The sequence below is a fragment of the Panthera leo genome, chromosome B3, assembly GCF_018350215.1.
Source record: "Panthera leo isolate Ple1 chromosome B3, P.leo_Ple1_pat1.1, whole genome shotgun sequence".
In the NCBI taxonomy this organism is placed as follows: domain Eukaryota; kingdom Metazoa; phylum Chordata; class Mammalia; order Carnivora; family Felidae; genus Panthera; species Panthera leo.
This window is the reverse complement of record NC_056684.1, coordinates 46,937,545-46,958,067: the sequence shown is the minus strand read 5'-3', so window position 1 is coordinate 46,958,067 and position 20,523 is coordinate 46,937,545. Positions and strand designations below refer to the sequence as shown.

Sequence of the window (20,523 nt, the reverse complement as noted above, 5' to 3'; positions counted from 1 at the left end):
CTACGAATGGCACTGTGCTTCCTACAACTTGTGTAGTGTAGACAATCAAGTGTGAGCTTAGATCCTTAATTAGATTCCCTTTTCTCCTGACATTTGATGGCTGTGGAAACGATGCTCGGAGAGGTTGTGCCTTGCCTCAGGTCAAACAGCAGGTGAAGGGCTGAGCTGGGACCAGGCTGCCTGCTCCATTCTGTTTCTAACATTTCTTCCACACAGGCCGCTCTCAGAGGTTTGTGAGTATTTGGGATGTTTCAGGACAAGTGACTGCATTTCATGAAGTTACCATCTATGGACACACACTTCAGGACACTCTTTGCGTTTGGCCAGGGGTTTGGTGGCAAATGGCAGATTTTCCTAGATGTGAGGTTAGATGTCTTCAGAGCCTCGCTGGAGTGCTGAGTGTTAAAGTTGGGCTAGGAGGGGCCACCAGGCTTGCTCTCTGAATCTGCAATAGTAGATCAGCAGGAGCCCTGGTGAGGGACCCCACCCTCCACCTCCTGCAGAGGTGGCCCCAGGAATGGGCCAGATCTCTGTGGATAGTATTCAAGGGGGCTTCTCAGATTCATGGGTCGGCTGGGCTGGTGTGGGGATCTCACGGGTCAGGTTGGTGCGTGGGGCCCCCAAAGTCAGAGTTCCTGAACAGAAGCAGTGCTTGTGGTCTAGTAAATGGCAGCCGGTGACTTGGCTGGGGGTAGGGGAGTAGGCTTCTGATTGGGTGGGGCCCAGAGAGTAATGCAGAGTCCAGGGCAGAAGGCCAGTCAAGGACTGGGCTCTCTGTGTGTATGAAGGTGCAGCTTCACTGGCCCTTGGTGTGCTGGGGCTCACTCAGGACAGGCTGGATAAAGTGTGGCATGTGGAGGAAAGTGGGGTACTTTCACTTTCTGAGCTGTGTGCTGCCACAGAAACACCCTGAGCTCTTACAGCCGCCCTGAGAGTGGACACAGCACTATGTCCCCATTTTGCAGAGCAGAAAGCTGAGGCTCCAGTTGCACAGCTGGTAAGTGATCAAAGTAGGGTTAAGATAATGGTGTGAGGGTCACTACAGTCACGCTGTTTCTTTAGTGCACGCTGTGTGCCTGGCCACGTGCTGTGTACTTTCCATTCATTACCTGTAATTTGCACCACAACCCTATGTGGTGGGTAATAGAATTGCCATTTCAAGATTGAGATAATTGCAACTCAGTTAAGAGTCATCGAGTGTCTCAGAGTCCCATGGCTAGTACGTGGCAGAGTCAAGTTTTGAACCTAAGTCTCCCTGACTATGGAAGCCCATGCCCTTTCCTTGTTATAGCCTCACTGGTTCCCTGAAATGAAGTTTGAGATATGCTCAAAGTTTTGTTCTCAGTGGACTGGAGGTAGGTGGGCTCAACCTGTGTTGGTAGGTCTTTCCATGATAGGCTAGGTTATGTTGCAGTAACAACATCTCAGTAGCTTAACTAAGAAAAGACTATTTCTTGCTCACAGTACGTTCCTCGTGTGGGTCATGGCAGTGTGTGGGTGGAGGTTGCTTTACTCATCACAGTTACTGGGGGCCCAAGTGTCTGTGATTGTTGCAACAGTGGGAGGGGCATATTTGAATCACTAAGTGGCTCTTAGAGCTGGGACCTGGATATGACCTGTGCTGCTTGCACTCATATTTCATTGGCCAGAACTAGTCATATGATCACAACGGTCCTCAAGGGGAAGGCAAGCATGATTCTCCGTGTGCCTGGAGGTGAGAAGGACTGATATATTTGGTGAATAGCATTAATGACCACCATCGTGATTTATAGGGACCTCTGTGGTAGGTGCCCAAATGGCCTTTCTTTTAAAAAAATGATGGGGTTGGGTTGTCTGGTTAGCTCAGTCATTTAGGTGTCCAACTTTACGTTTCAGCTCAGGTCATGATCTCGTGGTTCGTGGGTTTGATCCCCACACTGGGCGCTGTGCTGATGGTGCGGAGCCTGCTTGGGATTCTCTTTCTCTCCCTCTCTCTCTACCCCTCCCCCTCTCATGCTTTCTCTCTCAAAATTAATTAATTAATTTAAAAAAAATGATGGGGTCCTGGCCCTCGAGCAGTCCTGGGGTAGGTCTTTGTTTTGATTTGGTTACTCCATCCCTCCCCCGCTGTTTCTCTCAGCTCTTCTAACCGGAAAGGTGACATTTTGTTCTGTCTTTAGTCAGAAATGGAGGGACTGAGTGAGAGTCGTGTACATCCAAGGCTTAGAAATAAGTGGTCCAAGGGGAAGGAGGCCAGAAGCTCACCACACCTCCTTCAAGCCTCTGTCTGGAAGGAAATCTGTAATTTATATTCTATAACTTCTGGGTGGTATACACCAGTTCGTTCCAATACACTGCTCTTCATGTAGTGATGAGTGTTTTGACATTTGGCACCATTATTTGTCATTTTCCTTGATCCATGCAGTGAATGGATCCATAACACCACCCTTGCTTTTAAGAAAACCAAACTGTGATTCAGAGAAATTGTTACTTGAGCAACACCTCAGGAAGGGCAGGTGACCCTGCCTGGATTAGGACATTTCCTCTTTTTGGCCCTGCTCCCTTTGCTTGTCAGAGCTGGCTGCTGACCCCATCTGGCTGGCCTGCAAGGAGGGGTCCGGAGACCCTGGGTGGGCTTTGCAGGAGCTCAGTCTGCTCAACTCTGTTGCAGGGAACAGCCAACGTCTTTGAAGGAGGAAATAAATAAAGGTCATCCTTGGGAGGAAATAAATAAAGGTCATCCTTGTTGTATGTCTTAATCCCAGTGATTGTGGGAACCAGTCTCAAATTTGGTGAGAGGTTTGGTCTAGCTTCTTGCCTCCTGACCTTGACGTCAGTCCTCAGTCCTCCTTTTCTTTCTCCATTCCCTGCTACCTTCACTCCTGCAGCCATGGAAGTGGGGGACAAAGGCAAAAGGTAGCAATTTTCTGCATGGAAATTTGGTCTAGTTTGGGGGTTTAAGGAGGCACTAATGGAATGGTCATTGGATTGAGAGTTACTGCTCTAAGAATTGTTATTTAAAAATTTTAAATGGCATGATTTCTATAACTTAGTGTTAATCCTTTCAGTATTTATGGAAATATGGTAGCAGCAATGTGAAAGTTGAAAGATGAGCTTTCATAGTAACATGATTTCTGAGAAGGGAACAGTCTAGATCTGTGAACTCGATTAGGACCTGTTGGCTTCCATATTGAGCCTTTGGTTTATCTTGGAGGGGTCCCCATAACTCCCCAGTAGGCAATGCTCTGGAGAACCTGCTTGTTTATGTCTCTCTTCAAAAATCCTGTTCAACCTGTTGGGCCTGTGTGTGCTGACAGCGAGCTGATTTTAACCATTTGTAAAGCTGTCTGACCTATTGGTGACAAAGTGAATCTAACCTGGTCTAACCCCTGCTTTTTTCATGCCCCACCCCACCCCCCACCACACCATATTTTCCTGGTGACGCAGAGTTCTAGGTGCATGGCATTGTCTGCCGGCCGGAGCTCCTTGGAGGGCCATCTACACCATGGGAAGGTGTAGGGGTCCATAAACAGGAACTTCTGCATGCTGGTTACAAGATTATATCTTAGACTGTAGCACTCAGGGTGAGGGAAGTGGCATCTTATAAATATGATGGGAGCCTCTTTTTATCTCCTGGGCATTGAGAGGACCCAGGGACACTGGGGAAAATATTCTAAGAATTTTTTAAGGAGTGGTGTAAAACAAGAATAAAGGCAAAAGCGTGTTTAAAAGTCTGTAACCCGGCACTGTTTCAGAGAAGCCCCTGAAACAGTTTTGGTGATATAATTGCATATTCCTTTTTCCCCCCTTTAAATCAGGGTGAGTGAATGGACATAGCGAAAGCCCCCAGCTGATAGGTGTGGCTCTTTTCCATTCTCTGGCTGACTGTGGGGAATTTTTCCTGAAGCTGCTGCCCTACTCTGAAGAAACTAGAAGAAAGTAGCAGAGATCATGGGCAGGGATTGAAAGCTGGATACTATTTCTGGTCGTGTGACTTTTGGCTACCGAACCTTAATATGTAGCTGTCATGGGTTGATTTCTTACCCTGTGCCCGGAGCAGTGCTCCATGGTTAGTACAATGTCTCTCTTAATGACTAGAACAACAGGAAGACCAAGGCTTAGAGATGAACAAGCAGGGCTGAGTCAGATCGGCTTACTCCAAGGCTTTTTTTGTTTGTTTTTATTAAGTTAACATTCACCTAACATAAAATTCACTATTTTTAGTATTTTAAAGTATACAATTCTTAGTGTTTATGTATTCATAAGGTTGGGTAGCCGTTACCACTTTTCAAGTCCAAAACATGTCCATCGCCCCCAAATGAAGCCCCTTACATCCAAATTCCTTCCTTCCCTGGTCCCTGGGCAACCCCTAGCCTACTCTTTGTCTCTGGATTTGCCTGTTGTGAACATTTCATATAGAAATGTTCTATATTCATTCTAGTTTCACTAGGATCATACCATATATCAAAGCCTGAGCAGGTAGCTTCTTGGGAAAATCACCTGACCTATTTAGGTGCAGAGTATTTTTATCATAGGTGTTTTTATCCCTATCTTGGGTATCTCTTTTAACGTTATTTTGTGGCTTAAATGAGAACCTGTATAAAATGCATTCTCTAAGCAAGTGTGAGGTGTTTTATTAGTATAACTTTTGTTTTGGACCTGTGTCTAAATTACAGGCCATTCGGAGAGCAAATCTTGCTGGTTTCTTAACTACTTAAAGGGAATTATATTGATTTATTTCACAAGGACATGGTGAAGAAAACCAATGATGTTTTTAACCTATGTAACCATGGAGTTACTTAGGGAAAACTGGCTAATTGAATATGTTGAAAAGGGGGTATGTTTCAGGCGGTTTGAGCAGAAAAACTACCACCAGAGCAGCGAACAAACCAGGATGTAAATAGAATCTTCGGTAAGCATATACATTTAAACTGACTTTTAAGGCAAGTTAGTGACACTTTGTTTTGCTCACTGGCCAGAAGTTTCCCGTTTTTGGATACGGTCCTCACTTCTAGATGCCAGGTAAGGGACACTGATAAAAAGGATCTGAGATTAGGTGACAGCATTTGAAAATGAAAATTTAAGCATGATGTTAAAGAGTAAAACTTCTGGAATTCTTTAATCCCATGATTGCTGAATATTGCCCAGTTTCTTCAAGTTCATTATAGAATCCCAGACTGTGAGAGCTGGCAGGGACGCTGAAATTGGCTAGACCATTTCATGAACAGAGGAGCAAACTGAAGGCAGACAAAGTTAAATGACTTGCCCGAAGTCCTCATGCGGTGTATTATTAGCAGAGTCTGGTCCAGAATCCACATCTCCTACCCACTGTTCTCGGCATTGGAATCAACTCTTCCTTGGAAATATTTGGGGTTTTGGTAACGAGTACCCTCCAGTTCTTTGCTTTTTCCTTTGCCACATTGATTCCGTCTCACTCGTGCCCTGCTCCCTTGCCAAAACACAGACCGACACAGCTTACTGAGCAGTCCAGCTGCGTAACCGATTCAGTTCTGAACTGCAAATATGCTGGGGAAGAACGGTGTTGGCATTTGGAAAATAGAGTGAGAGAAGTTTTGGAAGTTCTGATGTCGCTTTTAGAGAAGGGGTTTAAAAAATGATGTTTTTCCATGGCTCAACCCCACCGTGACCAAAAATGGTAAGTAGGCAGAGTCAGAGGAGGAAGGGAAACCCCATCACTTTACATTAGTGCAAGGGTGTCAGCTTTTTCAAGCTCTACTATCTCTTAGCTTTTCTTTTTTTTTTTTTTTTTTTTTTTTAATTTTCTGACCTACTTAGAGCTATTACACTTTCTTTAATGATGTGAATGGAGCTCAGAGAGGTCAGATGTTTGCATAGGTCACAGTGTGGGCTGGCTGCAAAGCATGTGCTAGTGTCCAAGTCCCATGACACCCAATCCCAGGCACTGGGAGTCATATCAAGAAGCACCGAGGACTTGAAGAGTTGGGGCTTGAGCTGTGAGCCTCTGCAGGAAGGCCCTGAGATCGGGCAGCCTCTCCTCAAAGTGAGACCCACAGCCCAGCATCACTGGCATCAACTGGAAGTTTGTTAGAAATGGAGAGTCGGGGCCCTGCTCCAGGCTTCCTGAGCCACGGTGAGCATTGAACAAGATCCCCAGGTGGGTCCTGTGCTCAACATAGTGTGAGAAGTCCTGGCTTGGAGGCTTTAGGCCAGTGAAATTCCCAGCCAGCTAGGGAAAGAGACGAAGTGAGTGGCTTACAACTACATTGTATGGTGTTTCTTTTCCTAAACTGTTTCCTGTTGTTCAGGTGAGGGGGACGCTGAGGACCCCATACAGGGGACCTGGTTCTCTACACATTCAAAGTGAGAAAGGGACTCTTTATTTGTGACCCAGGTCCTCACTGTGGAAATGAAAGTGGACGTCTACAGCTGTGATGGTTGAAAAGGTGGTAACCTCCCAGCCGATGACCTGACCTAGGGGACACTTTGGGTACCGGTCAGCTGAGCTCGTGCAGCCTCAACACAAGGGTGGGGGGTGGCCAGTGACGTGGAACCGACAAAGCAACATTCCATTCCCTGGACTCCTGGCCTCCACGCCTCAGCTGTTTTCACTCATTCAGCAAAAAAGGGAGACAGAAAAGAAACAAAAGCTGGCTCTGGCAGACGCCTTGTTAATTAGTAAAGCCTGATATGTCCATGTGTTGGGTCCATACTAGGGCAAGCCAGGAGGGCCTTGTCCTAGGCTACTTGTTACCCAACAGGAGCAAACCTGTCCGTCCGAGGTGTCTGTGCTCCTGCAAGGAAAGTGCATCAGCAGCTTTGGGTCAAAAAAAATACGCGTAGCTTTTTCTGCTACCGTTTGGGAATTTTGTGCTTGTTGTGGATAAAAGTTTCCTGTGGCCCCAGGAGACAGTGTGAGCATTTCTAAATGTGAACATTAAATCATGAAAATGTGCCAGCTGATAAGCAAGTCAGTATTTGCAGTGAATGGTGGTACCTGGCAAAGACTGGGATTTTGCTCTTTTTTTTCTCTTGTGATACAGTTGTGTATTCTCTCTTCTTCTTTTAAATAGTAATTGGAGCATATGGTTAAAAGTCAACTATTTTAGAAGTGGTGGAAATATAGCAATTTAACACACTGAAACATGCTGTTTGTCTGTTTTGGAAATTTTTTTTTTAGTTGCCATCAATTTAGCAGACCATCCTCAGTTGGGAAATGAGGCTAAATTTTTAATGAATTAGCCAACCAAGAAACCTGATTTGCCCTTGGACTAATAAGAAGGAGGTCATCTAATTTGTGCAGTGCAGTTGTCCTGGAAAGACCGTTAGAGGATCTTGACTCTCTCTTTGGAGCAATGTAGGGTTGATATTTAGCTGGCAAAAATGTGCAGGCTGCAGTTTGAAACCACGTGTGGGGATTTAGAACCACAGCAGATGAACTGTGCCGAGCCCTACCCTTTGGAAAACACGTGTGGGTTTTGTTGGCTTGGTAGTCATGTCAGTAGTGAGGACTCTTGTCCAGATATTTACAACAGTGTAGTAAGTAGGTAACTTCATCCACCTTTTACAAGTGAGGAAAAGAAGGCCCTACGAGGCCAGGCCCAGCGAAAGATGCTGCAAACAGCCATAGCCTGGGTTTGAGTCTGATGTGGTTGACTGACCATAGAGCCCTCTGCTCCCTCCTCTACACTGTTAGATACACATTTTTAGAGTTAAAACTGAGGATTCCATTCTTGAGATGATTTATGTCTGTGTTGCTCGGGTTGAGATCTGTGTGCATGTGCCAGGTGGGTGAGGGGGAGAGCGCTTGGAATGGCTGCAGGGGAGAAGTGGTACCTCGTCCAGAACACCAAGGGCGCAGTGTCTTATAAAATGAGAACATGGAGTAGGATGAAAAATATTGTGGAGTCGAATGCAGAATGTACTTGTAATTTTGTATTGGTAATTTTGATGGAAAAACCCAAACCTTGAAAGGGAGTTCTTTGCAGCCCCTTGGCTACCTCCCATCAGCCCACATTGGACTTCTCTTCCTACAGGTTGCTGGGTGGAAATTTTGGAGACATGCTCATATAAGTGCAAGTCCTGGGCCATCTGGGCCTTTTCCACTCTCCCACCTATATGTGGTGAAAAGGAATTTCTTAACTATGTGAACCCGCGTGGGAGATTTCATTGGCGCTGTGCTCTGTTTGTACAGCTGCTCCCCAGGCTCCAGGCTCTGCTGTCTTCCATGGCCCAGAAGTATCTGTGAATGTGCTGTGGAAGGGTTTCTAGAGGCTGGAGGAGGTGAGAACTGGTCTGGGGAGGTGGTTGTCCTCCCAAGTGCCTGTGGCCGTTGATCGTCTTGTCAAAGAAAAGGTGTATTTATTTAAAAACATGTAATCTCTCCTAAATTTCCACTGTTCAGAAATCAAGACTTACAAGAAGGTTTGCAAGGGAATATGTTCCTCTCCTCCTTTCCATAACTCTGCCTCCCTTCCTCACAGCCAGCCAGTGTTACCAGTTTCTTGTGTAGCCAGGTAATTACATACTTAACTCCCATTACCTTCCTTTTACACAAACTTTGCTCTTGTGTGTACTCTTCTGTCCCTTCCATTTTCCTTGCTTTCTTGTTACTTTATTTTTCCAGCTGCTCAGATTATCACTGAACTGATAGAACTTATTTAAACAAGTGCCCCATCAGTTGGTACTTAGTTCATTTCAATCTTTTGCTCATATAATGCTGCAATTAATAATCCTGTTTGTATTGTCATTTTGCACACATGTAGGATAAAGTGCTAGAAGAGAAGTTGCAGGGTCACAGGGGAATGTACTTTATAATTTTGATTGATACTACCAAATTGCCCCCCTAGGAGCTCATACCAGTTTCTAGCTGCCCCCCAGCAGTGTGTGTGTTGGGTTCCCCTTATACCACCCACCCACCTTCTGACCTTGGCTGCCTGAAAGGTGAAGAAATGATCTCAGTGCAATTTTAAGGGGTGGATCTGTCTTGAAAAACATCAGAATATAGCACATCTGCTACTTTTGCCCTTGTGGCGATGGCCTAGTATGGTGTTTCCGGCCTTTTGCAGTGGCAGTGGAATTTTTGTTTCTGTTGACTATTTATGCCTGCTTGCATGAATAAAATAGTAGTTAAAATATTAAAAAGCAAGTTTATGCAATTCTTTTAAAATAGATATCACATAGGTGATAATGATATGGCTAAAGGAATCGTTAGAAACTGTGTGGTCTTTACTTTTATATATGATGCAGTAGTCTCTCTAATCTTGTTATGACATACAGGACTTAAGATCAAAGAATCACCTAAACATCAAAACACAACACAAGGTCCTTTATCTAGTATGGTTCCAGTAACTTCAGTGAGGTCAGCAGTACTTTGTCTCCATTGATCTCTGCATAGGTCCTTACCAGCTCTGGGCTCAGTAGAGTTCTGCCTTTGCCAACATTCCTGAGATACAAACTTAAGCATTTGGAAAAGACACATAGATCAAAGTTCAGAGTTGGAAGGGGGGCTTTTGGAGGTCCTCTAGACCAATTTCATTTTCTTCACTGGGAAGTCGTGTAGAAGAACTTGCATGTAAGACCTGCCTTGAACAAAGGGATATGCAGGGAATTAGGTATGGTTTCAGGAAAAGGAAGTTTGAGTCCTATGGGCTTGATATAACATAGGGGACTGTGTGTGTGGGCAGGGACAGGGATGGGTTCCGGAAAGGTTTACCAACAGAGGCTTAAGGTAAATTTATTTGTAAACATACTATGGTCTACCACACTATGAAGACAGGAGAAAAACATACTTTACAGATAGTCAAAACAAGACTAAGTGTCTCCACCCATTCAGGCTCCCTGGAGTCCCACTCAGCTTGTGTTACTGAAAGCTAGGACTGGAGCAGACCCCTGCCAGCCAGCCATAAACCGAGTGATTAACTTGCCTGGCCTCCCTGCAAGTAAGTTCTCAGAACTCAGGATGTGCCTCCACCGTTTGCAGACAGAATACCAAGTCCTAAACATCACACCACAACAAAGGGTCCTTTATCTAGCAGGTCAGGACGCCAGTTAGTTCTGAATTCAGGTTCAGCGAGATCTGGTTATCAGTGGTCTTGTTCTTGATGAGATTTCTGGGTGAACAAAGGAGCATTGACTGCATGAGTGCGTTCTTTGCTTTACCAGATTTAGGCAGGTATCTCCAGCCTGCTCTTTCCTCTCACTTGTGCCTCGGCGGACCTCAGACCACTGAGGTAAACCCCTCGTCTCTCCCCTCCATCCCAACTCCGCATCCAAGTTTCCTTTGTCTTTTGTTCCTCTTTGAATTGGCTGTGTTGAGATATAATTTGTGTGACATATGATTCACCTATTTAAAGTGCACGATCCAGTAGTTTTTAGTGTGTGCCTAGAGTTGTACATCCAACACGACTGTCATTTTCAGGGAACATTTTCATCACCCTCAGCCCCAATCAACCACTGATCTACTTTCTGTCTCTATAGATTTGCCTAGTGTGGGCATGTTGTATAAATGTCAGCATGTGGGCTTTTGTGACTGGCTGCTTTCACTTAGCATAATGTTGTTCAATATTCATCCATGTTGTAGCATGGCTCAGTACGTCATTCGTTTTGGAGCCAGTGCATGGTATGGATACACCCCATTTTGTTTGCCCATTCATCAGTTGATGGACAGCTAGGTTGTTTGCACTCTGAGGCTATCAAGAATAATGTTGCTCTGAGGTTTTGTGCAAGTTTTTGTGTGGCCGTAGGTTTTCATTTCCCTTAGGTGTAAACTTAAGGGTGGAATCTCTGGGTCGTATAACTCTGTTCAACATTTTAAGGAACTCCGAAACTGTTTTCCAAAGTGGCTGCACCATTTCACATTCCCACTAGCAATGTATAAGGGTTCCAGTTTCTCTCCAGCCTCCCCAACAGTGGCTATCATCTGTCTTTCTGATGACAGCCATCCTAGTGAGTGTGAAGTGGCACCTCGTTGTGGTTTTGATTTGCGTTTCCCTGATAACTAATGATGTCGAGCATCTTTTTATGTGCTTGTAGGACTTTTGTAGACCTTCTTTGGAAGGAGGTCCAGATCCTTTGCCTATTTTTAAATTGGGTTATCTATCTTTTTATTACTGAGCTGAAGAATTTTTTATATATTTTAGATATGGGTCCATTATCAGATACATGCTTTATAACTATGTTCTTTCATTCTGTGGGTTGTCTTTTCACCTTCTTGATGGTATCATTGGCAACACCAAAGTGTTTAGTTTTGATGAAGTCCAGTTTACCTATTTTTGTTGTTGTTGTTACTCGTGCTTTTCATGTTGCATCTAAAACTCTGCCTAACCAAGGTGACAAATATTTGTTACTCCTGTTTTCTTTTAAGAATTTTGTTTTTGAAATGTTACATTTAGGTCTGTGATCCGTTTTGAGTTCATTGTGTGTACTATGTAAGGAATGGGTGTCAATTATGTAAGGAACAGGTGTGAAATCATCTCTTTGCATATGAGTACCCATTTGTCCCAGCACCCTTTGTTGAAGACTGTTCTTTGTCCATTGAATTTTCTTGGTGCCCTCATTGAAAATCAGTTGACTGTAAATGTTGGGTTTATTTTGGGGCTCTCAATTCTATTGCATTGTATATGTATCCTTATGCCAGTGTCACACTGTCCTGATAACTGTCTCTTTGTAGTCTCATGTTTATTGGGAAAGTTAGGGCAGGAATGAGCAGTCTAGACTTTTCTTTCTCCTTCCCCATCTGGCCAGTTATTGGATTCTTTGGTTCCTTCCTCAGGCTTTCAACCACACTTTATTTCTCCTTGTTCATCTTGCTGGTTTCAGTAGGAGAGGATACCCACGTAATCCTGAGAAGTCCCAGCTGTTGGGCACTTTACTTTTCTCCTTAGCAATGCAAGCTAACCATGTTCTGACTCAGTAGCTTGGCTGTGATGGTCTTTCCAAGATGTATGGAATTAAACTTTTGGGTTGTGAAAAGATGCTTTGGTTTCTGAAATGCTCTAATTGGTTCAGTGCAGGCTAATACAGCTTATTGTACTGTTACAAGATTTAAAGATATTTCTGTAAGGCTATGCAAGTAAGCAAGCAATTCCGGCACATAGTTCTCCCAAGTGGGCCATGACATAGCCTTCGAAGCCACAGCTTGCCCTCCCTGGGCCTTCCATTCCTTGCAGGCATCTGCAGCGCTGTGTTGTGAGCACTAGATTTGCTGACATTGGCGTCTTTGTAGTAGTGGAGAGATGGAAGGCAAGAGATCTTCTGGGAGAAGTGGAATTCTGGACAAGGCCACTTATCATCACTTTGTGTTGCTGAGCCAAAAAAGAAAAAGCCCATGCAACATCTGGAACTAACAATAACCACACTGTAATTGTCACCATGCCTTTCTGTTATGAATTTTGTGCAGCACGAGCTCATTTTCAGAAGATCGTGCCTAGAGCTTGCACCAGGAGCTGTATCATAATTTAAATGAATTTTAATTTCCATTTTGTATTGGACATTAAAAAAAAAAAATCTATAAACAGAAAGCATCCTTTATCCAGAACTCTTGTTAAGGGGTCCTGCACGTGGTGAGAGGTCAGGGACATGAACTCAGCAGAAGGCAGTGGTTACAAGAACAGGTTCTGGATTCAGTCTGCCCGAATGCACTTCCTCCTAAGTGAACTTGGACAAGTTCCTTATCTACCCAAGTCTCAGTTTCTTTGTCTGTAAAATAGTGATAAGAATAGTACCCACCTCCTAGAGCTGTTAAAAGCTTGAAATCCCATGTCAAAGACTTAATACAGGCAAGGGTTGACAACATTTTTCTGTGAAGAGCTAGGTGGTAAATATTGTAGGTTTGCAGCATCAGAGGCCTTTCCTTCAGGCATTTGCCGCTCACTCTGCTGTTGTAACGTGAAAGCTGCCATAGACTGTGTGCTCACCAGTGGGCGTGGCGATGCTCCAATAACACTTTATGTTTAATAACAGGTGGCATGCTGGATTTGGCCTCCAGGCTATAGCGTGTTGTTCCCCGGCTTAGCACGGTGCCTGGCGCATAGAGGGTTTTTAATAAATGTCCTCCCTGCTCCAAGCTGAGGACTGCCCCTTGACAGTGGGTCCCATGTTCACTTGCTACATGTTTTTAACAGAATGTTGAGGTCCTAGCCAGTCGGAGCAACACTTCAGAGCAGAGCCAGCTGGGGGCTGAAATGCACGTGAAGGCACTGCAGGAGGAGAATGAGAAGCTGCGGAGAAGCATCGAAGAGCTGGAGCAGACTGTCGCTCGGCTTCAGAGGCAGATTGCTGACATGAAATGCGACGAGGCCAAAGCGAAGGAAATGCTCAAGAAGTGCGAGGTAAGGCTCGCTGGGCCCCAAGCCCGGGCTTGGCAGCTGCGGAAACTTCTTTTCTCCTGTGTCAGTGGTTTCGGAAGTGCAAGGGGATTTATTAGCATAATTCAGTAGGAAAGGTGGAGGCAGTCGTGAATAAGTCCTCTCTGCAAGCTACTTTTCTTGTTCCCTGTGGGTGGTAAACATGGGAGACGGACTTCGCCGAAGGTCAGGGCTGATGAAGTCAGGGTCCACACTCACCCAGACATCAGGCACACTCAACCTTTTGACACTGAACAGAGGATTTTAAATGTCTGAAAGGCCATCCTAATACCACCATTGGACCCGGTCACTCATGACTATGTTTTCTTTTTGAACACTTAGTTGATGGATTTTGAAGTTGCACAGGTTTTAACAAACCAATGGTCTGGTTTGCCAGATATCTAGAAGCAGGCGGCTCTTGGCAAGAGACATGTTACCAATGGCAGTGAGAGCTGGCACTGAAAAGAGAGGACAGGGGCACCTGGGTGGCTCAGTCAGTTAAGCATCTGACTCTTGGTTTCGGCTCAGGTCATGATCTCGCGGTTGGTGAGTTTGAGCTCTAAATAAATGAACTTAAAAAAAAGTAAAAGAGAGGACAAAAGAAATGTAAAGGGAGATGTATTCCAACAGGGGCTTCCAAAATGGTCATTTGTCAGAATCAGCTGGAAGCCTTTTCCAAAACTCTGTGTGCCTGCGTCCATTCAATACCTGCTGTTTCTGAAGCTCCAAGGGTGAGGCCCGATATTTGTATTTTCAGTCAAATGATTCGGATATTCACATCTGGCTAAGTAGGTAACCGCAGATGGTCACACACATCTAAGAACATAACTGTTGTGGGGCAGCTGGGTGGCTCAGTCGGTTAAGCAACCAACTTCAGCTCGGGTCACGATCTCACTGTTTGTGGGTTCAAGCCCCGCGTCGGGCCCTGTGCTGACAGTTCAGAGCTTGGATCCTCCTTCAGATTCTGTGTCTCCTCTCTCTGCTTCCCCCCTGTTCAGGATGTGCCTCTTTCTCTCTCTCAAAAATAAATAAATATTAAAAAAAAAACAAAACAAACATAACTGTTATGAGCTACCGTGGGCCTGTGGCTGGCACATTGTGACCACAGCCACTGCTGGCTGTGTCCTCAGATGTCTCTTGTGTTCCTTCCATGCCACTGAGTCAACTTTATAGGCATAGCACACATGTAAATGCACACTGACCCTGTTTCATCGTAGAGAGAAGCTCAACAATTAGAGGAGGCCCTTGTGCATGCAAGAAAGGAAGAAAGAGAATCCACATCAGCCAGAAGGACCCTGGAGAATGAGCTGGAAGATGCTCAGGTAAACACAGAGCTGTTGTCTTTATTCCTCATACAGGAAGCCTGAGAAGCAAAATTGGAGAGTCATGTACAGACTGCCATTGGTCCCCTTCACTCTCCGACAGCCTCGAGTGGTTAGAGGCCAGGGATGCTACCTAACATCCTTGCAAAGCAGAGGACGACCCCCACAACAATGAATTATCTGGCTGAGGTTGAGAAACCTCGGTATAGACATTAAAGAACTTGACAGTTTTCCAAAGATAAAATATGAATTGTGTGAGAAGGCCGGCAGGATTGGTCCCCAAGGCAGTGTGGAGTCAGCTCTCTGGCAGAAGTCAATTTCCTTTCTCCTTTGGGCAAATAGACTCCATAGAGTACAGTCCTTCAGGACGACTATTAAAAGGAGCAGGAGGAAGTCCGTTTTTTTGAAACGAGATAGCTATCTGTATTCAAAATCAGTAGATTCTTAGAAAATTAGGTTTTCCCATTTGAAGGTTAGAAAGATAGTTGGAAGTACATTCTAAAAAAAAAACAAAGAACCAAAGCCTGCACTAAAGTTCTAAAATGACTTTGCACAGCGACCTCAGTGTGAACCAGATACGTCCTTTACCTGCTCTCGGGTTTTAACGAACTGGCACCAAGGGTTCCTCAGGCAGTTTCTGAGGATTCAAAAGCCAGTGATTTTGAGCAGTTTGTCAAAAAGGAGGTTGTTAACGTTTTCCATTAGGACCCACTTGTCAACGAGGGTAGGTGGGGAAGGGGCATATGAAAAGTGACAAAGCAGTCAGGGTTCAGATTTATAAATCTGCCTGATGCCTCATTGCAGCTTTCCTTTCCATATACAGCTCCCCCTCTCAGGGGGCAGAGAGGAACCTGCTGTAACTAGGATTCACTGAGGTCAGCCGTCATCCCCAGATCAGTGGTCTGTGCCTTCTCTCCAGCCTTGCACAGAGACTGTGTTTTTGCAAACAGTAAAGCCCTCTTTTCTTCTGAGTCTGGTGTCTGACTGTCCTCACCGTGGCCTTCTTTCTTTCAGTTGAGATCTTTGTAACAAACCCATGTTAGGTTAATTTTGCATGGAATACGGATTCACCGTGCTGCTGTTAAAGGCCTGTGCTGACTACACACCTGACCCCGAAGCACAGGGTGCGAATCTGTGAGCTGGTTGGGGACGGGAAGAGAGAAAAAGCATACTTTCTCTACAGGGTCAAAAATCTGCACCTTCGTGTCCTGTCATATCCACCCTGAATGCTGGGTGCAGCTGTTACAGGCTCCTGTCTTTATCATCTTTTGGTCAAACCATTAAGTTTCACAGCTGTGAATCTGCCGCTCAGGGTTAATTCGCAGAGAGAGCAGATGATAGCCTCGGGGCCTAAAGATCTCCTTGTAATCCCCACCCACCCCAACCTCCAGATCTCTGGCCTTGCCTTGGAAATTCTCCCTGACGTGTTGCTTTTGTTCAGGCCTGTTTCCCCAGCGGCGTTGGGATGGTGGGAACTGGAAATGGCAGGCGCCACCTGGCAAAAATGCTCAGAAAGGCCCAACAGTCTCACCTTCCTTATCTCAGCTGGTCTCAGAAGCAAAGTGCGCCATCACTTTGTTTTCTCTAAAACCAGGAACCAGACACCCAGCTCCTGTGGTTCTGTAACTTTCTGCACGCCTCTCTTTCCTAAGCTGGCAACGGAAAGGGAACTTACCCTTCAAGGAAGAGGAAAGAGTAACTGGGTTCCCCCCCCCCACACACACATAGTATTTTGTATTTCGAAGGCTTTGTGCTTTTAGCAATCCGTAGCATCTTCATGATTGAGAAATGTATCTCTTCACATATAGCTGAAGACTGTGTGAACTTAGGTCTGATTTTATTAAGAGTCAGAAGGTGGCAGTGGGTCGTAAGATGCCGCAGTTTGTCGGCTCGGGCCCTCCCGCTTGGGGTAGGATGTGCTGTTGTGCAAATCTACGTGAGCTGCATTCGGCAGCGATGTCTAGGTTTCCCCTGAGAAATGGCTTCTGCAGGTGGAGAAGTAAAGAGACCTTTTCTGGAGAAGCCACAGTTCTCTCCTTCGGGGGGTGGATCATGGTATGGATTCCGTATGCCTTCACCTCCCACTCTGTTGGACTTGTGTGCATCAAGATGACAGAGGGGAAAAGCCCCAGTGCTTCTGCCATTCCAGTCCCCAGTTACTGTGTGGCAAGATACCGCTTAGGGCCTACTCAGTCTTGTGTCCCCACGGAGGCTGTGTGAGGACAATAGTTTATATATGTACAGTGCTTACAGTTTATAAGCTGCTCTCACATGCAGTAACTTGGGCATCCTGAAGACACTCCCGAGAAGTGTTTTCAAGAGTTCAGATTTGCAAACGCTTAACTGCAGCTTTTCTTTCCGAATACAGCTTCCCCCTCCTCAGGGGCAGAGAGGAACGTGCTTGTACTAGGATTCACTCAGGTCAGCCGTAACTCAGGGGCTGTCACCCCAGCTTCCGTCTGATTAAGCCTGTCATTCCTGTAAGCCCATAAGCTCACTTGCACTTGCTTATTGTTAATATGGACGAATAGGGGTCTTAGTCATATTAGGAAAAGGCTCTGTGTCCATTGACAGAGAGTGGTTTTCAAGCTCAAGGGTGTTACTATACATTCACTAACTTGGTGCTTTGGATTCCCCTCACTGATCATTTTGTTCCCAATTTTGGTCCCTGTATTAGTTAATGGGCTCTCATTGCTGGTCTTGGAAATTCAGTCACTGTAGCAACAGCATTTCACTCCTCTGACTGCATATTGGGAAGTTAGCTTCTTTTCATGTGGATTCTGAACAGGTTTTCTCAGCAATGATGTATTGGAATACATTTCTTGAAGAAATGAGGAGGCAGAACATTGTTTTAAACTTTAAAGTATGTTAGAATTATCTGGGTAACTTCTAAATCTAAATTTGGGGGTCCCAGTCTAAGAAAAACTGTGATTCCATCCCAAGAGGCTAGAATCCGCATTTAAGGCAAAGAATACTCTGTCCTTACTTGTGATTCTGATATAAGATGTCTTTAGACAACTTTTGGGGATAGGTATTAATTTTCAACCACTGTGCTTTTATCTTATGCCTAATTGTGAATCTGGACTATGAGACCTACCCAGACAGAAGACCTATTGCTTGCCTTGACAGATCTCACTACCTTGCAATGGAGCAATCTATAAGAAATATTTTTTAAATAATTGGGCAAAACTGTTCTTCCAAGCAGATGTGTGTGTGTTGGGGTGGGGAGTGCAGGATTTTGGCCAGGCCCCAGGCCCAGAGTGGGTGAGTCTGGTGTCTCCAGTGGCACAGGAGATCAGGGCCAGGCAGGGAGCCCTGCCCGAGCCAAGGGTGAAGCAGAAATGCATACACCATATGGAGGTTGGATGGAGCCAGGGCTGGCTTGTCTGCTGGCCTGGAGCCTCCAGGATTGGGATCCAGGAGTTGGAAAAGAGAGGCTGGGGGGTCTGTAGAGGCGTGCATTGAGTTGGATCCCACAGAAAGCCATTGATGTCACTCTGTATTGCTTGTTTTTCAGGAATTTACATTATTGACAGTTTTCTCCCACACATGGAACCCTACCTCGCTTGCCTTACCCTGTGTGCTCCCCTTTGCTCCTAATACCACTAAATCAACCACAGACACAAATCCCAGGAGGTGACCCTCTTTCTGGTATGTGCCCAGCTGGACTGTGGTGGGACATACTCCTGCTAATTGCCCCCACACTGAACTTCTGATTACCTTCCTTTTACCACCTTCTTTTCTCCCAACAGCTTTTGTTGACCTTGGTTTACCGCGGCAATTAACTTTAGCGGCCCAGCTGTGTTGGCTGGTTCTCGGAGTGCAGTTAACCTGACTGAGTGGAGGGGCCAGAAGGCCTCCATGGGTGGCTTTTTGGCCCCAGGTCACAGGGTTGGCCAGCTGCATGGTTGGCTATACTTTGCAAACCAGGAGTGCCCAAAACGATTTGGGAGTATTTTCAAGATGCCTGAATTGGTGCATGTGACAGAAGCTTGTAAACTGTTAAGCATTGTATGAATATAAACCATTGTCCTTACACAGCGTCTACATGGACACAAGATACAGCTCCTAAGCAGTACCTATATTAACCCACATTCAGCCCTCAGGACCCGATAACATTTTCCAGATGATCCAGCCCACATCTGGGCCATGCTGTTCCCTTCTGAGCTGTGCGCCTTCTTGCTATCGTTGCACTAATGGCCTTAACATTCAGCCATCTTTCTAAGATATTTTAGGATTTTGTTTTAGAATTGCATGTTCTTACAAAAAGAATGTCAGGCTATGCGACTGGGTGAGGTGAGAGCTTCAGGGGGGATCCCAGGGCAAACAGCGCCCTCAGGATAGTTTCATTTTATGGTACGTACCAGGATTTGGTGCTGAATCACTGAATAACACTGCACTTTTCTAAGTACTGCCTTTTCCATTGAACACCTTCTGCTCATCAAGTTTATCCACCTGTGGATTGCCACATTCCCTTTTCTTCTGTGTATGAGTCCAGTCCAACCCACGATTCTGTTGACTACAACTTCCTCTACCCACATGAACTCTTGACCTATGGGGCAATGTTCTCTTTCCTCATAGATTGATTTTTAGCTATTTTAACTGTAAGAGTCATTAGCAGAGCAGATTCTAGAACATGAAGTATAATGCTGTATAGCACAGGATGTAAATTGCCACATTGTTTTAGGTTTGTTTGATGTATATCTTTACCTCAGTTTTCAAGCATGAACTTGAAAATGCCGTGTTTTCAGACACTGTCCTTAATTGCTACCCCCAGCAGCCTTGACCATTTTCTATATTTCTATAATAAATCCTTTGTCTGCCCCTTCATTCTCAAGTGTGTTTTTGGCTAAGTCAACTTCACATTTGGGTTCCCAAATTTCAGAACCAACAATGTCCTTGTGTCTTCTGATGGCTTTATTCCTTTTCCTTATCACTGATGTAGCAGGTCTGATTACTTTGTAGTGTGGCTGCAGAATTCCCTCTGCCACCTGTCCCTTTGGCTGACATGATAGGTAGGTGACAGCCCTATACTTTGCTTGCTGTCTGCAGAGAAATCTGAATCGGGCCACCCAGGAGCAGAAGCAGTTGTCTGAGAAGCTTAAAGATGAGACAGAGCAGAAGGAGCAGTTAAGGAGACTAAAGAATGAGATGGAGAATGAGCGATGGCACCTGGATAAGACCATTGAGAAACTGCAGAAGGAGGTGAGGGGCAGGGGAGGGAGAGGTGTGGGCAGAACACCATTGGGACCCAGCGCCCTTGGAGGGCCTGGTGGGAGCTAAGGAAACCTGTACTTAATCTAAGCACAAATGTGTCAGATTCCCAGATTCACTGAAACAGCTCTTCGGCCTTGTTGAGAATCCCAGTTAAAGGGAAACTGGTCTAGAAAATACCCTCTGGAATCTGGGCCCAGCTCCTCTCAACAATTACCCAAAGGAGCCTGGCATGTAAGTGCAGACTTCACAGGTGTTACCTGAATCACAATCTCTGTGTCTGCGTCCATCTTTTTTGTCCAGGAGCGTGAAAGACAGTTCCAAACGCCAGTAGTTGCTACTTGTCTTCTCAGCTCATCTCTGCCCCAGAGTACCCAGAAGGAGAAGGGCACAAAGCTGACTGGCTTCCCCACATTCTAGGAGCCAACAGGAGTGCCTGTCGTTTTCTGATAACCTGCTATGTACCAGTCACTTTACTAGCTATTTTGTAACTAGAATTCTATACGTATTGTTTTAATTCTGACAGCAACCCTGTAGGATAGATAACTGTGATTCTGGTATTTCCAACGAGGACGAGGACACCACCGAGGCCCAGAGAGGTTTAAGTACATGTCCCAGTTATGTAGCTGGTACGTGGCAAAGCAAGGACATGACCAAGGTCTATATATCGAGCTGCAAAGGGT

General features: G+C 45.3%; 1 protein-coding gene across 5 annotated transcripts in view; it reads left to right on the top strand.

Moving 5' to 3' along the window:
* The window catches only part of CGNL1 (cingulin like 1), a 157,439-nt gene that overhangs the window by 110,907 nt on the left and 26,009 nt on the right, over positions 1-20,523 (top strand). For all 5 annotated transcript variants that reach the window (XM_042941917.1, XM_042941920.1, XM_042941916.1 and 2 more), the window contains 3 exons: positions 13,083-13,289; positions 14,522-14,626; positions 19,679-19,831. In XM_042941917.1, the coding sequence (XP_042797851.1) occupies positions 13,083-13,289; positions 14,522-14,626; positions 19,679-19,831 (465 nt within the window). The remainder of the gene's footprint in view (positions 1-13,082; positions 13,290-14,521; positions 14,627-19,678; positions 19,832-20,523) is intronic.